At 36.7% G+C, this 19,653-nt stretch overlaps 1 protein-coding gene across 5 annotated transcripts in view; it reads left to right on the top strand.

Annotated features, from left to right (window-relative positions):
- The window catches only part of MLH1 (mutL homolog 1), a 122,413-nt gene that overhangs the window by 71,605 nt on the left and 31,155 nt on the right, over positions 1-19,653 (top strand). For all 5 annotated transcript variants that reach the window (XM_058179873.1, XM_058179876.1, XM_058179874.1 and 2 more), the window contains exons 13-16: positions 3,667-3,812; positions 5,254-5,362; positions 6,851-6,914; positions 19,036-19,197. In XM_058179873.1, coding sequence (XP_058035856.1) covers positions 3,667-3,812; positions 5,254-5,362; positions 6,851-6,914; positions 19,036-19,197 — 481 coding nt within the window. The remainder of the gene's footprint in view (positions 1-3,666; positions 3,813-5,253; positions 5,363-6,850; positions 6,915-19,035; positions 19,198-19,653) is intronic.

Here is a 19,653-nt window from a genome sequence, read left to right as displayed (position 1 = left end):
AAGAAGGAAGAGCAATAAGAGAAGGGGCAAGGTTAAAAGATGTTAAAGATCAAAGAGAGACAAGAATGACAAGATCAGCAAAAGCTATTAACAAGTAAACTATGGAAGAAAAAATAAAAGCAATATTAATAAATATAAGCGGACTAAATTCAGCAATAAAAAGGAAAAGAACTCTTAATTAATTGGACAAATTAAAAATGGATATACTATGTTTACAAGAAGTGCATATTAGAAAACAACATAAAAAACTTTTGGAATACCCAAAATTGGGAGAATTATTTACTGCACTGACGCATCAAAGTAAAAAAGATGTAGTATTATATATTAAAAAGACATTAGAATCTAAACAAATATTTGCTGATGAAGAAAGGAGGATTCTTATGGTGGAAGTAACAATGAACTATAAACAAATACTTTTAGTGGCGATATACGTCCCAAATGATAAGAAAACGTTTATGAAAAATAATAGAATTGAATATGAAAATATCTGCATGACAGGTGATTTTAATGCAATGATAGACGTCGGTTTGGATTACAAAACTACAAAGATAAATAAGAAGACCAGGAAAACTCTTCCAAAAGCCTTCTTTACAATGGTGGAGGAATTAAGTATTGATTAAAATGCTTGGAGAGAAAGATATCCGAAGGGAAAGCAATATACTTTTTACTCAAACAGGCATATTTCATGGTCTAGAATAGATATGATGGGGATCAGGGGTGGGTTCTAAAAATGTTTACAACTGGTTCTGTGGGCTTGGCTTATTTCATGGGCGTGGCTTGATAATTGTGACTGGGCATGGCTTGATCATGTGACTGGGTGGGCATGGCCAACTCAGTGTCACTCACGTCAAGGGATGCCTTGTCTGGCCCCTCCTCTCCCTGACAACATATCTATAGTTCTGTAAAAATGTTGTTCACCTTTTTTCAACTTTATTATCTACATACTATAGATGTATTTTCATGGACCACTGAAAGGAGGAAATGGCTCACATGTTTTGCCCAAGACTGTGATAGGCAACAGGCTTTTAAGGGGCTGCCAGAAAGAAGGGGGGGTCAATGTATTTTCCAAAGCACCAGAAGGCAAAATGAGAAGCAAGCGATGGAAACTGAACAAAGAGAGAAGCAACTTAAAACTAAGGAGAAACTTCCTGACAGTGAGAACCAAAATAGGTACAGAAATATTTCAGTCATAATTTCACATATAAAATAGTTATTCGTGTAATACAACCTGCATATTGTTCAAAACAGTAATTAGTAGTATGGCTGATGTTTGACAGCAAGCCTAAAAGTCAAAGATCACAAGAGTGCTTCTTTCTCTGTTTGTATACAAAACATCACATACCAGGAATAGCATATTAAGATGGACTTATGCAACCTGATCTACAGGGTGGAAGGGAAAAACCAAATAAAAATGGGAAAGAGGCAAGGACAGAAAATGGTGCATGGCTGCAAAACAGGAGGAGGGGATTTTTCAACCAATTTCTGAGACTGAAAAGTTGGGACCCAAGGAAGCAGCAACCAGCCGGGAGTAAGACGACCCCCGCTCCCACCCCCCACCATCCTACGCCGCCTTCCTTTTCTCTCCCCTCCCCCGCTCTTTTCTCCTTGGGAAGAAGGGACTAACCTTAAAAAAAAGTTCTGCTGCTGAGCAGAGAAAGCAGCTGGGAAGAATGTTGCTACAGAGTTAAAAAAATGAAAAAATTGCCCTTCCCCTCTTCCTACCCTCCCTCTTTTTCTCCCGCCAGTTTCTTTTAGCTTTGGCTCTGGTACCAAAAGAGAATTCTCTTCTGTTTGTGAAGTCCCCCTCCTTTTCCCCCCGCTCAACTGGAGAAAGACCGGAGTGGGATGCTGCTGCCCCATCAGACCAGTGCAGCGGCTGCATGAAACCCTGGTGGCTTTGGGAGGCACTGGCCAGCAGGGAGAGGGGAGCCAACCCGATAACCTTTGTGGCCACACAGCTGCAAAGCGTGCCAAGCTCCCCCCCATCCCCTGCTCCACCTGCTACCCCAAATTGCGCCCCACTGTGAGACGCACATTTTACTGGAGCACCATGCTCGTGAGTAAACTGCAGATTAGAGGCAGCCAGCAAATCGCTGGCATACTCACTCTGCTTCTCGCACTCAGCAACCAGCAGCTTGCAGGTAGCAAAAGAAATTGCCGCCTCTTGCCTCCATGCATCAAGGAGACCGAGCAGCAGTGAGAAGAGCACAGCACGGGAGGCGCAGGAAGTGCTGCCAGTGATGCCCTGAGGTGTAGATGTTGTGGGCAGAGAGGCTCGACCCCCCTTCAGGAGCCTTCAGGAGCCTCATGAGCACCATTGGCCTTTCTTCCTGCCTCTCCCAGCCAATGTTGTTCACGAATAAACTGCAGCTAGGATTTTCCACATGCTTCCCTCGCAGGCCAGGCCAGCTGGGGGAAACGCACAGGAAAAGCTCCGGTGCCGTGATCTTCCACACACTCCCCTCCCTCCCCGTGCGCAACAGTCCACCACCTGCTGCTGGTATCACCCCTCCACCAGCTCTCCCTTCCCCACCCACCCGCTGGCCCGTGCCCTTCCACCTTACCTTTGCCAGCAGCGGTGAGCAGAAGTACATGGCTAAATTCTACAAGTAGTATTTGGGCGGGGCAGGTGGGCAGGCAGGGCGAGCGAGCATTGGGTTTGCAGGGTGAATGAGCAGGAACCAGTTCGGGGATGTGGCCAGTCAGAGGTCACTACTGGTTTGAGAAATCACGCCAAATTTCCCCTAACGGTTCTCCCAAACCGGTAGTAACCCACCTCTGATGTGAATGTCAGTCGATTTACTCGCTAAATGTACAAGATATAAATGTACAAGATATAAAAGCAAGCACATGGGCAGATCATAAACCGATTACAATTATATGGGACAAAGAAATAGATCAAGATGGACATTAAATCAAACAATATTAATTGAAAAAGAGTTTTAACAATTTATGGAGAAAGAACTGGTTTTTTTTCAGAGAAAATAAAAAGGAAGATACTTCATTACAAAATGTGTGGGATACAGCGAAAGCATACATTCGAGGATTGGCAATGACTTATTTAGAAAAGTAACAGAAAGAAAAGACAAACTCAGAAGAAATTGGAAGAGTATAAGAAATTATAGTTGGAATTCGCCGCTTTTTAGCATTTTGGAGGCTTCTTTTTTTGCCTAAGGAGGGACTAGAACTCTTGTTTCTAACCTAGTGCCTTAACTACTACATAAAATTGGCTTTCTATTAAATCTATTTTATATCAAATTATTATAGCTCCTGTATATAGATGAGGTACTATTCTACTTCATTTTGTAATATATATTGTTCTATTATCCAACCAACATTTTGTGTTTAATAATAACTTGAAAAGTAGATTGTGCACACACTTGCTCCTGCCTAATTGCAATGTAACTTTAGTCCCTGCTCCTGCCTAATTGCAATGTAACTTTAGTCCCTTGAGTAAAAGTTTAACTTTTTAGGGTTTCTTTCTTTTATACATTTAATTGCTTGTGTTGTATTTTTAAATTCTTGACTTGGTCTTGGAGCTTAAATAAATATTTTTATTATTTATTTAAATATTATTAAGGTAGTATTTTTAAATCAGCAAACACTATTTGTTTTCTTAAATGGGTTCTTTGAAAGAGTTGTTACTCAGTTTAATTTCTCTTGCAGAAAGAGGCAGCGAACAGATCGTGGTCTTGAAATGGAAAAAAATCCACAACAGGAAATGGCTGCTGCCCGCACCCGAAGAAGAAGAATTATTAATCTAACCAGTGTATTGAGTCTTCAAGAAGAAATTAATAAAAGAGCAAATGCAAGTAAGTTTGTTTATTTCTTTTTGCGACTAGTTTCTTATACTGCCTGTAATCTTTTTCAGTAATTCAGCAGGAAGGGAGGACTTGTTTGCTTGTAGAATGTGTGAATGTGGTATGCTAGATGGAGAGGTGTTGCTGGTGATGAGAGCTGGTAAAAATAAAATACCTCAGAATGGCCAGCTTCTCCTTCCAAGGATGTCTGCTGGGGACAGTTGGTGGCTCCAAGGTTGGGAAAGTCAGGGCCTGGGAAATGAGAATAGGGCTACTATTTAAGGATTGGAGTCAAGTCAAAATATTATGGTAGCGGTGGGAAGGAGGAAATATGGTGGGAGACAGGAACATAAGAACATTGTCTTGTAACAGTTCCACATTCCAACTCCTTTATTTGAGCCCAGTGCCCAAACAATAGCCCTATCCCCAACCCCATTTCCCCAACCAGCTGCTATTGCAGAATGACAAATATGTCTTCATCACAAGTTATTTTCCAGTATCCCTACAGATACTGAAACAGAATTATCTGTTCATTATTTGTTTATAAATAATTAAATTATTTTATAAACTATTTTATTAAAACTACAATTTTTTCTAAAGATATGATAAAGTTTGAATGGGTGTTCAGATTGAAAGATCTGCAAAACATTAGCCTAGAAAGCAAAGTTTGATTCATATTCTTGAAGTACTGATGAAGCAACAGGGTTAACAAATTGTGTACTTCTGAGCAGCATTGTAAGAGCTTAGTTCAGAGACAAGTTTGCAGTTATGCTGATGTTAGTGTGAAAACAATCTCATGATGTACTTTTAGATACAGTTTATTATCAATTTTGTAATAAATTTTTGAATATTAAAAAATTTGGCTCAGGAGAATCAATCAGAATTCTGTAAATATTTTGAAGGAAATAAAAATAGCTTGTACATTCTTCATATGAATAGATCTTCTTAGATCGTTTCTTCTTAGATCGTTTAGATCGTTTGTATGTTTCAGAACAGAATATCCATGTGTTAAAAATAACGCAAGTTTAGCTGGCATTCAGTTGATTACTAACATTATATCTTGATACACAATTACTAGTGATTTATTATTTTGTCCTTCATATTTTTCTCCTAATACAAATAGCCAATACATTAACATTGTCAAATATTTTGAAAAATCTGGATTTGATTTTAAAAGTTTATAAATAGATATTGTTTTAGTTGAGTTGAATTTAGAAATGGGCTTAAATATTTGCTAATCTTCAGATTTTTGGCAACAAAATTCTTATTTAAAAAATGTATTTACTTTTAAACAGAAAGATTTAAAATTTGCAGTCAGTTATACAAATGGGACAATTAAAACTGGGTTCTTGGTTTCATATATTTTAAAAGTAACTAAAGTAGATTAGGAATAAATTGCAAAATCTGTTAATTTTGTAGGATATCCTAAATGTAAATAAACTTGTTATTTCAGGTCTTCAAGAGCTGCTTCGTGATCATTCCTTTGTTGGATGTGTTAGTCCTCAATGGGCACTGATTCAGTATCAGACAAAACTTTATCTTCTGAATACCACAAAACTCAGGTGATAGTCTGAATGTATCGTTATTTTTGTCAAAACAGAATTGATTTAATTACCTGAAATAGGAAATAAATCTTAAATAGATGTTCTGGATTGCAGCTTAGCTTTTGCATTTTGTTCATAGTCCAGTTCATAGTCCAGAAGATGGGAGAAAGCATGGTCCAATTTAAGCACAACTTTAGTATTGTGTATATTGTGGAATATACCACAAACTGATTTGAAGCAATTTGCTGATGTTAATCATATTTTGAAATAATATATAATTAGCACTTGAAGGACTTTATCACCATTTTGTCCTACAGGTAGATAGCTAGGTGTGTAGGTGTGTGTGTGTGTGTGTGTGTGTGTGTGTGTGTGTGTGTGTGTAGGTCTTTAGTTATTCGGGTTTTCTCCCGCGTAAAATTGGAAGTGTCTTGGCGACGTTTCGACGAAGTCTCATTCGTCATCTTCAGGCTTCAGCTTCGTGCTTCTGGGAGCAATGTGTGATTGCAGCTGTTTCTTCCTTTTTAACTGCTAGTGGGGGTTTGAACTGATTGGGTGGGAGCTTGGCTGTGCTCTGATTGGCTGGGGGTGTGTCCTGTGTTGGTGGGGGCTTGGTTGTGCTCAGATTAGTCTGAGTTGCAGGGATTTGAGCTGGTGAGCTGCATTGCTGTTGTTTGGCTTCGTGTTTGTGGTCGTGCTACATCTTCATAGTGGGTGTCTGTCTGTTGTATGTATGGATTGGAGGGGTTCCATACATACAGCAGACAGACACCCACTATGAAGATGTAGCACGACCACAAACACAAAGCCAAACAACAGCAATGCAGCTCACCAGCTCAAATCCCCCTGCAACTCAGACTAATCTGAGCACAACCAAGCCCCCACCAACACAGGACACACCCCCAGCCAATCAGAGCACAAAAAAACCCCATCCAATCAGAGCACAGCCAAGCTCCCACCCAATCAGTTCAAACCCCCACTAGCAGTTAAAAAGGAAGAAACAGCTGCAATCACACATTGCTCCCAGAAGCACGAAGCTGAAGCCTGAAGATGACGAATGAGACTTCGTCGAAACGTCGCCAAGACACTTCCAATTTTACGCGGGAGAAAACCCGAATAACCAAAGATCTACATACAAACACCCGCGAAAACCTCAGAAAACAAACAAATATATATATATACACACACACACACACACACACACACACACATACACACACACACACATACATATACACACACACATATATATATATACACATACCTACCTACCTACATACCTGTAGATTACCCACATATATATATACGTGACAAATATTAGCTTCAATATTCTGCTAAAATAAGTTGATTTTATATATTGCTGACCATTTGATCATCACTTCTAATTCATAAATTAGAATATAATTTGTAATCTAATGATTTCATGGTAAAGCTTAATATTCTGCAGATGCTAAATATATAAGAGAACCTGCATTTAAGAAACTGATTTTTGTTTTCTTTTGATTCAAGTCAAGAAATGTTCTATCAGATCCTTATTTATGACTTTGGAAACTTTGGAGTTTTAAGATTATCAGTGAGTATACTTTGGGGGGGGATTTAAATTTGCTACTTTACTAATCCTTTTAAAGATAATAGTTCTTTTTATACATGTTAAGGTAGCATATAAGACATTCTGATTTTGTAAAGCAAAACAACAACAAATTCAGCCTATCCTGATATCCTGATATCTGTTTCTAATAGGCCAATGGCAAGAGGCACAGAAAAGTGCAGAAATGGTCACCTGTTCCCAAGTGCTGACATTGAGTTACCAACTCAACTTCCATAAAGTCTTGTCAGTATAACAAATGTTTAGGCATGAGGCTTACATTCCAGCAATGTGTGGAAGACAAATGTGGTTTCCTCATGCTCTGTGAATATTTACATGGTCTGTTTTTAAATCCATACATTGTATGAATACATATGTTCTCTTGTCTGTCCCCACTTATCTGTACTTCAGTTTTTTGGATGATTTCAAATTTTAGTGTTATGAATGAAATAGAAATTTCTTTTCCTACCTTGTTTGCTCAGAAATTTATGAAAATCTTTGCCAAAATATTTTTGAAAGATCAAGAGTACAGAATTTACTGGATTTCTCTTACTCATATTCTTGTAGATATCTACAAAATATTTTAATGCTTTAGCAGGATTTTTCCTTCTATTTGGGGAGTGGAAACTGCAACTTTTCAAATACTGTTGTATATGGTCGCTAAAACAGCCTGAGTAATAGCAAAGGGTACTGGAAATTTCACAATTTCCACTTCCAATAATGTTATGTATAAGAATGGTTTTCACAATTCTATCAGGAGCATACATTAAGGCATCTGGTAGAAATGCTGGTTTAGGGATATCTTACTTAAAAATTAAAAACTAACTTCATATTTAAACTATGAAGCGTTTTTGAGATAGACAGTACAGTGTTCTAGTAAAATATACAACTTTCATCTATTTGCCTGAGTTCCTCAGACTTCCTTCTGGAAAAAATGAGTTGATCTTCAGACTTTCTCCTAGCCAATGAGAATTGGCAAAGTTCATTCTTCTAAAATTTCTTGCACTTTTAACTTCCTTATTCTTCAATTTTCCAATTGTTTTACTGTTCTTAGCAATAATAATTAACTATCATAATGACTGCTTCTCCCTCCTGCCACAACCCCCATCTCTTCTATTCACGTCTTGCTTGCACGTATGTGTGTGTGTGCATACACAGGTATACATCCTAGTTTGTGCTGCCTTTTTTTCTTTTTCTTTAGATTCTGAAATAAGTTTTTTGCTTATCCATCAATAGCTTTCATGATAACATTCATGTTATCCTAGATGTATTAACTTCTTGGATATTTAATATACTTTTTCTATTGTATGCTGCCCAGAGTCCCACTTTGAGGAAGTTGAGCAGTTCAGAAATGTGAAATATAAATAAATAATATAAATAATCACAATTCACTTGCTTATCTCAATGCTTTATTAGTTAACTATAACTCATTATTTTTTAAAAATTATTCTTTGATTGTTTCTAAATAGTGACAAAAAGAAAAAGAACCAAAACACAAAGATAAAAATACATACATTATAATAGAAAAAAGTGCATTAAAAATGAAGTAAAATACAAATAGTCCTCTGTTTGCAACCATTCTGTTGTGATTCTGACTAACAAACTCAAGCAAATCAGAACTTGAGGCTATGATATACTTCTAAGAATGTCTTTATTGGGTATATCATATTGTCACAATCAAATGGAAAACCAGTTCTAAATGTTTTCCCACAGTTTCAGTATAATTAAAATAGGAAATAACTCCCTCCCCCAAAGTCACAAGTCACGTTGGCCAATTACTGTACTTTTTGGAGTATAAGACACACTTTTTCCCCTGTAAAAGAGGGTGGAAATGTTGGTGCATCTTATACACTGAATAAGCCATTTTTGCGAAATGGGCCCGGTTTTTTGTTTTTTTTTTGAAAAGCGGGATGCACAGAGGGTTTGAGAGGCCTGCAGAGTATTCGTGGGGGCTGAAGAGGGCAAAAATGCGATGGGTAGGAGGTTTGGGAGGCCAAAAACAAGCCTGTTTTTTGCAAAAATGGGACACACAGTGGGTTTGGGAAGCCTGCAGAGTGTTCCTATGGCTGAGGAAGGCAAAAGCATGATGCATGAGAGGGTTTGGGAGACAAAAAACTGACCTGTTTTTTGGAAAAACGGGGGCATTTTTGTCCTCCCCAGTCTACAGGTGCACTTTGCAGCCTCCCACTCCCCCATGCGTCACGTTTTTGTCCTTCCCAGCCCCCAGGAGCACTCTGCAGGCCTCTCAACCCTCTGTGGGGCCCGTTTTTGTGAAAAACAGGCTCAGTTTGGGAGGCTTGCAGAGTGCTCCTGGGGGCTGGGGAGGGCAAAAACTTTTTTTCCCTTGTTTGCCTCTTTGAAATCTTGGTGCGTCTTATACATTGGTGTGGGTTACAGTCAAAAAATATGGTAGGTTAATTGTCAGGCTCTTCAGGTACTCCTCCCCATTTCTACTACCTGTAGAATTTGGTTCTCATTAGAAAGTTCTGTGTTTTGTCTAGCAACACATTTCATCCTCCTTTCTCCTCCCCACTCTCTGTGGCAACTGAGGAATAAAAAAATGGCTTCTGCCAGGTTTGATTCAAAGTTGACAGTTGGATGTTCCCTAATGATTGAGGAATACCTGAAAAATATCAAATATAGATAGGTTAATTTCCTTTTGCCCCCGCTTCCATCACCAGACGGTTCCTTTGGCTTCTGGGGATCTTTTTCATGGAATGTCATGACTGATTTCTCTGCTCTAACATCCCTACTTTTCACTCAAGTGGCTTCTGACGGGGTAACATATCCACTACACTAAGTATTGCAGTTTTCCCTATAAAATCTTGAGTCTATGATCCTTTGTATTTCATAGTAGGTTTCCCCTTCCACTACGATAAGACTGGGGACTGCCTGAGCTACCAGCCACAACACCAACCTTATTACCGCTTCAATAAGCTGTTATGAAAGACCGGATGCACTTTCCTTAGGAGGCGCCGGTGTTTCAGTTCTACTGGTGGGTTGATCTTATGATAGGGAAAGGTCCTATAAGGGCCCAGTTTTTTGCAAGGTAACTTCAGTTTCAGGTACTTGGTAGAAAGGTAAACTTTCTCTCCTATGTGTAACAGTCTCTGAGGGTATTGCCTTTTATCTGCTTGTTCTTTTTGCATCTCTGTGACTTTGGCTAGCGCCCATTTCACGTTTTCCCTGGAGCTTTTTTTTTTTTTTCATAAAAAAGTTTTATTTTTACAATCATGTCAAACAACTCGTTCAATGTACAGTTATATACAATTAGTCGGGCTTGCCCAGTCACCACCCCCCTTTTTAACACTCTTCCCTCTTCTACCTTCTTTTACTTTCCAGACCTTCCTCTCCTTCTCTTATCTACAGCCTCTCCTCCCTCCACCCTACACCTTCCTTCTCCCTCTTCTACCCCTCTTCCTTCCTCTTCTCCTCTTTCCTACCTCCTACTCTCTCTTTTCTCCCTCCCCACCGTTCTAAAATGGTAACTGGGCAGACCCGACCCTACATTAATTATATTTATACATCCTCAATAATCCCTGTACATTAACCATCACTCCATCTCTAGCCTCAACCCCCCAATTCCCCTCCCCCTTACCTCCTACCCCCCACCCCGACTTCCCAGAACAAAATGCAGGGTATCAAAACTAACAATCATAATCTAAAATAATTCCTAAATTATAATCTCTAGTCTCTCCACACTTAATCACACTCTCAATTCGCCTCTCCTTCAGAAATATATCTAATACAAAATATTTCTTCTTTTTCAAAATATTCTGCATGATCCACCATACTTTAATCCAAAATGCTTTAACTTTTTTACAAGTCCACCATATATGGTAATAAGTGGCATCTTCACAATCGCATCTCCAACATTTAGCCTGTACATTAGGATACATACATGACAACTTTTTGGGGTCTAAATGCCATCTATAAAACATCTTATAAAAATTTTCTCTCATATTTTGCGCTTGTGTAAATTTAACATTCCTCACCCAAATTCTTTCCCAAGTTTCCAACATTATTGGTTGCTGAAAATTTTGTGCCCACTTAATCATACAATCCTTAACCAATTCAGTCTCTGAGTCTATTTCTACTAATACATTATACAACCTCTTAATATACTGTTGGCCTTGATCTCTCATTTGTTTTAACAAATTATCCTCAGTTTGCTTAACACCTATTTTTTGATCTAATTTCCATCTAGCTTGTAATTGTCCATATTGGAACCATGTATAATTTTTCCCTTCTTCCCCCATCTTTTCTCTAGATTTTAATTGTAATTCCCCCTTTTCCATACAAAGAAGTTCTTTATAGGTAACTACCTCCATCTTTTGATATATATTTATATTTTCTATCATGTGTCTCGGATTGCCCATATTGGAATCTTTCCATCTAATTTATATTGATATTTCCTCCAGACCCTCAATAATGCATTTCTAATTATATTATTTTTAAATATTTTATCTACTTTCTTATCATATAATAAATAGGCATGCCACCCATATAACAAACCATAACCTTCTATATTCAAAACTCTTTCCTCAGTTAAATTAATCCAATCAGTAATTAATGATAAGACAACTGCTTCATAATACAATTTTAAATTAGGCATTTTAAGACCCCCCCTTTCCCTTGTATCCTGCATTATTTTTAATTTTATTCTTGGTTTTTTGCCCATCCATACAAATTTATTAATCCCCTTTTGCCATTCCTGTAATTTAATATCATTCTTAAGCACCGGTATCATTTGAAACAAAAATAAAAACCTGGGCAAAACATTCATTTTTATAGCCGCTATTCTTCCCAACAAAGATAGTTGTAACTTCTTCCAACTCTCCATTTCTTTCCATACCTTCTGCCACAATACCTCATAATTATTTTTGTATAATTTAACATTTGAAGCTGTAATATATATTCCTAAATATTTAACCTTTTTAACAATTTCAAAACCTGTAGTTCTTTCTAACTCTTCTTTTTGTTGTATATTCATATTTTTAGTTATCATCTTTGTCTTTTGCTGATTCACCTTAAATCCAGATACTTTGCCATACTGACCAATTATATCTTTTAAACCAGTAGCTGAGTATATTGGTTGACATACAGTAACAACCAAGTCATCTGCAAAAGCTCTTAATCTATAATCTTGATGTTTAACTCTAATTCCCTTTATTCGATCGGAACCACGTATTTTATTCAGAAGAATTTCTAAAGTTAAAATAAAAAGTAATGGGGACAAGGGACATCCCTGTCTCGTCCCTTTCCCAATTTTAAAAGTTTCTGTTAACCCACCATTTACTATTATTTGTGCTGTTTGCTTCTGATATATTGCTTTAATTGCATGGATAAAATAATCCCCAAATTGCATTTTTTCTATTACTTTAAACAAAAACTGCCAATCCAATCTATCAAAAGCTTTTTCAGCATCCAAAAAAAGGAATGCCGCTGAGACTTGGTTGTTTCGTTCCAAATATTCAAGTAAATTTACAATTTGCCTCACATTATATCTCATCTGCCTACCCTTAATAAATCCTGACTGATCATTATGAATTATTTGATTCATCACTGGCATTAATCTATTAGCAAGTATCTTGGTAAATATCTTGTAATCAGTATTTAAAAGTGATATAGGCCTATAATTCTCTGCTTTAATACCATCTCGATCTTCCTTCGGTATTAACGAAATAAAGGCTGTCCTCCATGAAGGGGGAACATCTCCTCCCATTTGAATTTTATTAAATAACTCTTTAAGTGGTTCAACCATCTCATTTTGTAAATTTTTATAATAAACAGCTGTTAAACCATCTGTACCTGGTGCTTTACCGATTTTAAGTTGCTTAATTGCTAACAAAATTTCCTCTGAAGTAATTAATTGATTCAGTTCTTCTCTTTGATTTTCTGTAAGCTCACAAATATTTTGTTGTTGTAAATATCTTTCTATCTCTGTATCATCAATCATATCCCTAGTATATAACTTACTATAATACTCTAAAAATGCTTTTTTAATCAAGTTCTTTTGATAAACTTCCTTACCCCTATATTCTATTTTATCAATCGTTCGTGATTTCTGTTTTTTCCTTATTAAATAGGCAAGCCATCTTCCTGGCTTATTGGCATTATTAAACGTATTATGTTTTACATATTGTAAATTAATTGCTACTTGATCTGCCATCAACATATTAAACTGACCTCTTAATATATTTATTGATTCTTTTATTTTACTATTTCCTGGGCTATTTATCAATAATTGTTCTTTCTTTTTAATTTCCTCTTCCAATTCCTTTTTCTTTTTCTGCAATTTATTTTTGTATTTAATATTCATTTGTATAACATTTCCTCTCATATAAGTCTTGCTGGCGTCCCAAATCATCTCTATAGATGTCTCTTTTTTCATATTCATAATAAAAAATTCTTTCATTTGCTTTTTACATTCATTTACATTTTGTTCATATTTAAACAAATTCTCATTCAACCTCCATGATCTCCTAGCCTCCTTTTCCCGATCAAATTCAATCCAAACCGGACTATGATCAGATAAAGTTCTTGAACAAATCTTAGTCTTCTTCACTCTAGAATACAAATCATTAGTAATCAAAATAAAATCAATCCTCGAAAATGATTGGTGCCTGTCAGAAAAGAAGGTAAAATCCCTCTCTTCTGTATTATGTTCTCTCCAAATATCTCTTAATTCCAAGTCCTCCATCATTTCAAAAAAAGCCTTCGGTAATTTCGCCCGGCTTGATATTTTCCTTAAACTTTTTTTGTCTTTTTGAGTATCCAACACACCATTCCAATCACCCATTAATATATATGATTTATAATCCCAAAATACTATTCTTTTATGTAAAAACTTGAAAAAATTTTCTTGTTGTTGATTCGGAGCATAAACTCCTATTAATAATGTCTTCTTTCCCTCCAACAAAAGTTCAATAGCAATGTATCTTCCTTGCTTATCTACCTCAATTAATTTTGCTGATATATCCTTCTTTATATATATAACTAAACCATTTTTTTTTCCAAAAGGAGGCAACAAAATGTACTCCCAGTTTTGAGTTTATCAAATATTTCTGGTCTAAAGATCTAATATGTGTTTCTTGTAAACAGGTAATGTCATTTTTAAATTGTTTCAAATAGTGAAATACTTTCCTTCTCTTCTGCGGTGAATTCAAACCATTAACATTCCAAGATAATAGTTTAATTGCCATTATCGGCCAAAGGAAACTTTTGGAACACTAGCCGCAGATCACATTTTGCTTTAGGCCTTGCTCCTCCCACTGTTTCCGTTGTAGTAGTTGCCAATTGTTGTTGTGCCTTCATCTCTTGTTCCTTGCGTTTAGCAGCAGCTCTTGTCAGCCTTTGTTCTTTTGAGTCTGAACCCGTCGTAGGTATTTCCAACACTTGTAATATATCTTCTTCCATCACAATCTGTTCTTGTACCTGCTTCACTTTTCTTTCCTTCACTTCAGTCTCCCTTCTTCTAGCTTCCAATGGAGGAAGACTTCCAACTTTTAATGCCTCAACATAAAATTCTCTTGCTTTTCCAACTGTATTAAGATGATATACTTTCCCTGCATAATATACTATTATACCAGTTGGAATATCCCATCTATATTCAATCTGATGTTTTTTAAGTTCATTCACCAGGAAGGCAAATTCCTTCCTAGCCCTTAACATTTTTGGTGGAATTTCCTTTAATATTAAAATATCTTGACCAGCAACCTGAATCTTCTCCCCCTTATATGAGGCTTGCAAAATCTGATTTCTCACTGTTCTATTTGTAAAATAAATAACAACATCCCTTGGCAACTTTTTTTGCCTTGCTATCCAAGAATTCACACGATATATTTTATCAATTTGATAAGCCACATCTGCTGGACGAGCTGCTAATATCTCAGCAAATACTTCAGAAAAAATTTCCCTTAAATTCTCTTCTTTATTTTCTTTCAAACCACGGATTCTTAGAGCAAATTCCATATTTCTATATTGTATCAAAACTATTTCATCATCTGTTTTTTCCATTTTACTTTGAAATTCATCCATTTTATTTTCTAATTTTGAATTATGTTGCTTAATTTCTTCAACTTCCTCTTCTAATAAAATCACATGTGTTGCCAAGCTTTGTACTGCAATTACAAATCCTTCTTTAACTTCTTTATTTCCCACTTGAATTTCTAAAATCTGCTCTTTCATTTCAGACATCTCATCAGTTATTACTTTAAATTTTTCTTGCATGAAGTCTTTTAAGTTCTCTTGTACCGCCTCTAAGTTCAGTGTTCTAGTCTCTGCTGTATGAGCTGGAGAGGCACCAGCTGATGAAATTCCAGACCCCTTTGTTACAGTAGACTTTAATTGTTTGGCTGCCATCTTCTATAAAATTATTTATTTATTTATTTATTTCCAACTTAACATTCACTTTAAATCTTCTTAACCTCTGAGAAACACAGTCTTTTAAAGCAATATTTAAAAATCTCCCCTAGATTCTATCAGCAGGCAGCAAAGAGTTAAAGAGTTAAAGTAGCAAATAACATGCAATTTACCAGCAGCCCACGGCAAGGACTAAAAGTATCACTTTGGATTTCCACTCGTTAGCTTGTTAACAATTCGCCTCCATTTTCTTGCTATTTTCAAGCTTGTTACAAAGTAACGGGGAATTGGCTTGGTTACTTGCATAACGTTCTCTCACTTTCGTTCTGTCCGGTATAATCCTTTATTATTGTCCAAAATAAATCTCGACGTTTGGTCGTGGTGATTGGTTCCGCCAAAGCAGAAAAATCCTCGGATCTGGAGCACTTCAGGTTGCTGTAGGGAACTTAACCCTTCAAACCCCTTTTTTCTCAGGGGCTTTAGGGAAGTTCTACCTCTGCCCTCAGCTCACCACTTCTTCTACTCCCGAAGAAGGGGTTTTTCGAACCGCTGGACGGCAGATTTAAGCTGTCCTAGCAATTCCACATAATCCAGAGGTTGGTGATCGTAAAGATCACCGCCATCACCTACGGTGCCAAACAGGAAGTCCGTTTTCCCTGGAGCTTTTTAAGTATCTGGCTAACCAGCTTTACGTGCTCCTCCATTGTCTTGGTAAAGATGGGAATATCAGCTAAATAGACTAAGATCCCTTTATACAGATGATCATGCAGCACCTCGTTAATCAGTTGCATGAACACAGTGGGAGTCCCTTGGAGACTGAAAGGCATCACTTTGAACTGGAAACTCCCCGGGGCAGTTAAATGCAGTATTCCATTCATCTCCCTTTTTGATCCTCACCCTATAATATGCCTCCCTCAGATCTAACTTCGTGAATATCTTTCCCTTCACCAGGTGAACCAGTGTGTTCCTCTTTGTTTTATCAAGTTTTTTATTTTATATTATATATACATATCAATGCATGAACAATGCGACACCTGGGCGCCCTACTTTTCAGTACAGATAAAATAATATTATTAATCATAGTTATCACATTCATCCAGCTTATATATTTCTAATAGTAATATACATTTATGTCAAATTATAATCATTCATTATTTCATATTGTTTAAATGTATATAATACTACCGCCATTCAATTTCTAAACCTTCCTCTTATCATTGCATTTATCTTATTTTATAAAAATGTGTATACTATTTTTACTAATATCCAGCATCCCCATGCTCAAAATTCAATTCATATTTGCTTAACAACCACATGATTCACTTAACAACTGCAATAATTCACTTAACAACTGTGGCAAAAAAAATCAGAAAATGGAGTAAAACTCATTTAATTTAGCAATGGACTTCCATTAACTTCCAGTGTTAAGCAATGCCTTGCTTAGGAATGGAAATTTTGGCTTCAATTTTGGTGGTGAGGACTACTGTATTTTTCAGAGAATAAGACGCATAAGATGCAGCTTAGTTTTGGGGGAGGAAAATAGGTGGAAAAAAATCTGCCTACCAGGTGTTCATCTGGCTAGCGTCCTTAGTCTGGTCAGTTTCAGCACATTAGTTTGCTGGTTTTTTATCCCCTGCTTGGGGATAAAAACAGCTTCTAAGGCAGCTTCAGAGAGGAAGCAGCAATGAGAAAAGCAGGCAAACCACGGGGAGATTGCTTCGACCAGCACCTAGTTAGGGCTGAAAAAAAGCTTCTAAAGAACAGCTGAGAGTCGGAGCAAAGCATGGAGATCGCTTCACTCGCTAGTGCCTCCTTAAAGCACAGTGGAGAGTCGAGGGAGCAGGCAAAGCTGGGAAGATCGCTTCACTCCCTACTATCTCGTTAGCACCTTGTTAGGCCTGAAAAAAAGCTTTGAAAAAGCTATATTCGGAGTATAAAACGTACCCAAATTTTCAGCCTCTTTTGGGGGGGAAATGGTCTTATACTCCAAAAAATACAGTATCTGTACAACAGAGGAAAAGTATAATACTTTACGTCATTTTAACAGTAGCTGTAATTCTATATATAGATTTATCCAACGCAGTTATTAGAATAGAATAGAATAGAATAGAATAGAATAGAATAGAATAGAATAGAATAGAATAGAATAGAATAGAATTTTTATTGGCCAAGTGTGATTGGACACATAAGGAATTTGTCTTGGTGCATATGCTCTCAGTGTACATAAAAGAAAAGATACGTTCATCAAGGTATAACATTTACAACACAATTGATGGTCAATATATCAATATAAATCATAAGGATTGCCAGCAACAAAGTTACAGTCATACAGTCATAAGGGGAAAGAGATTGGTGATGGGAACTATGAGAAGATTAATAGTAGTGCAGATTCAGTAAATAGTCTGACAGTGTTGAGGGAATTATTTGTTTAGCAGAGTGATGGCCTTCGGGAAAAAACTGTTCTTGTGTCTAGTTGTTCTGGTGTGCAGTGCTCTATAGCGTCGTTTTGAGGGTAGGAGTTGAAACAGTTTATGTCCAGGATGCGAGGGGTCTGTAAATATTTTCACGGCCCTCTTCTTGATTCGTGCAGTATACAGGTCCTCAATGGAAGGCAGGTTGGTAGCAATTATTTTTTCTGCAGTTCTAATTATCCTCTGAAGTCTGTGTTTTTCTTGTTGGGTTGCAGAACCGAACCAGACAGTTATAGAGGTACAAATGACAGACTCAATAATTCCTCTGTAGAACTGAATCAGCAGCTCCTTGGTCAGTTTGAGCTTACTGAGTTGGCGCAGAAAGAACATTCTTTGTTGTCCTTTTTTGATGATGTTTTTGATGTTAGCTGTCCATTTTAGATCTTGCGATATGATAGAACCTAGAAATTTGAAGGTTTCTACTGTTGATACTGTGTTGTCAAGTATTGTGAGAGGTAGAAGTATGGAAGGGTTTCTCCTAAAGTCTACCACCATTTCTACGGTTTTGAGAGTGTTCAGTTCCAGATTGTTTTGGTTGCACCACAAGGCTAGTTGTTCACCTCTCGTCTATATGCGGATTCGTCATTGTCTCGAATGAGACCAATCACTGTTGTGTCATCTGCGAACTTCAGTAGCTTAACAGATGGATCGTTGGAGTTCGTTATTCAAATGCATATACATTTCTCATATATTTATATAACAATCATTTTTAATCTATTGTGTTTTGCATAAATGAGTCCTCTATTTAATTTCATTCAGCCATACAGAATCTTTGTCTACCAAATTCCATTCATAGGTAGCAAGTTCAATCAGGCTCTCAATCTATTGGTGGGTCCTTGGTAGATGCTTGATAAGTTAAAACAGAGATGTTTTACATGCTGTTCCATCCTTGTAGAAGATGTTACTCCCAGAAATCCACATGACCCGAATACACATATCTTTTAAGAGCCAATGTGTGGTTTAGTTGTCAAATTTATTTTTATAATTTATTTTTTACATACTTGTTATATGTATTGATTACTATTTATATTTAGCTGCATAGTCTCTGGAGCTGTTCAAGATTGATAAATGGTATTCCAATTAAATTGTGGAAATATATTGCTACAGCCTTCCACAGTATTTAATCTCTGGGAGGGTGACCTGCAGTTAATAATTTTTATACCCCATCTTTATATATATAAAGAAATGTTCTCAGACTCAGTCTTTTGGATGCTTCTAGATAATATATTGTTTTCCATAAACAATAACGTTTTATGTTTCTTCTGTACATCTAGGAAGCAGCTCCTCTCTTTGATCTGGCTATGTTGGCCTTGGAGAATGCTGAAAGTGGCTGGACAGAAGAAGATGGTCCAAAGGAAGGCCTTGCTGAATATATTGTTGACTTCTTATCAAAGAAGAGTGAAATGCTAAAAGATTATTTCTCCCTTGAAATTGATGTACATAGCATTTGGCTTTTAAACAACAAATTCATGATTATTAGGAATATAGCTAATTTATTTACTTTAGTAATTTCAGTACATGTAGTCTTGCCTAATGATGACAATTGGAACTGGCAATTTTGTTGTTAAGCAAAGTAATTACACAATTGCGCTTATGATCTTACTTCAGCCTTGCTTTGCTTTATCAACCTGCAAAAGTTGTAAGTGCAAGGATTGATTACAAAGATACTTTTTCATGATCATTATAACTATAAGCAGTTGCTATACAAGGCAGTTGCAAAACAAGGACTATCTTTATGAAATATATACATATAAATAAAATCAATTACCCAGTGCCCTGCTGCCAATATTCAGTAGCAAAGATGCTCAAATGTAATGATAAAAGATGATAGTTCGCGAACTATGCAAAGATTATATGTATGAAATAAAAAAATATCAAGTAGCTTGCTGTCA

Source organism: Ahaetulla prasina, chromosome 4, assembly GCF_028640845.1.
Source record: "Ahaetulla prasina isolate Xishuangbanna chromosome 4, ASM2864084v1, whole genome shotgun sequence".
NCBI lineage: Eukaryota > Metazoa > Chordata > Lepidosauria > Squamata > Colubridae > Ahaetulla > Ahaetulla prasina.
This window is presented reverse-complemented; position numbering and strand designations above follow the sequence as displayed.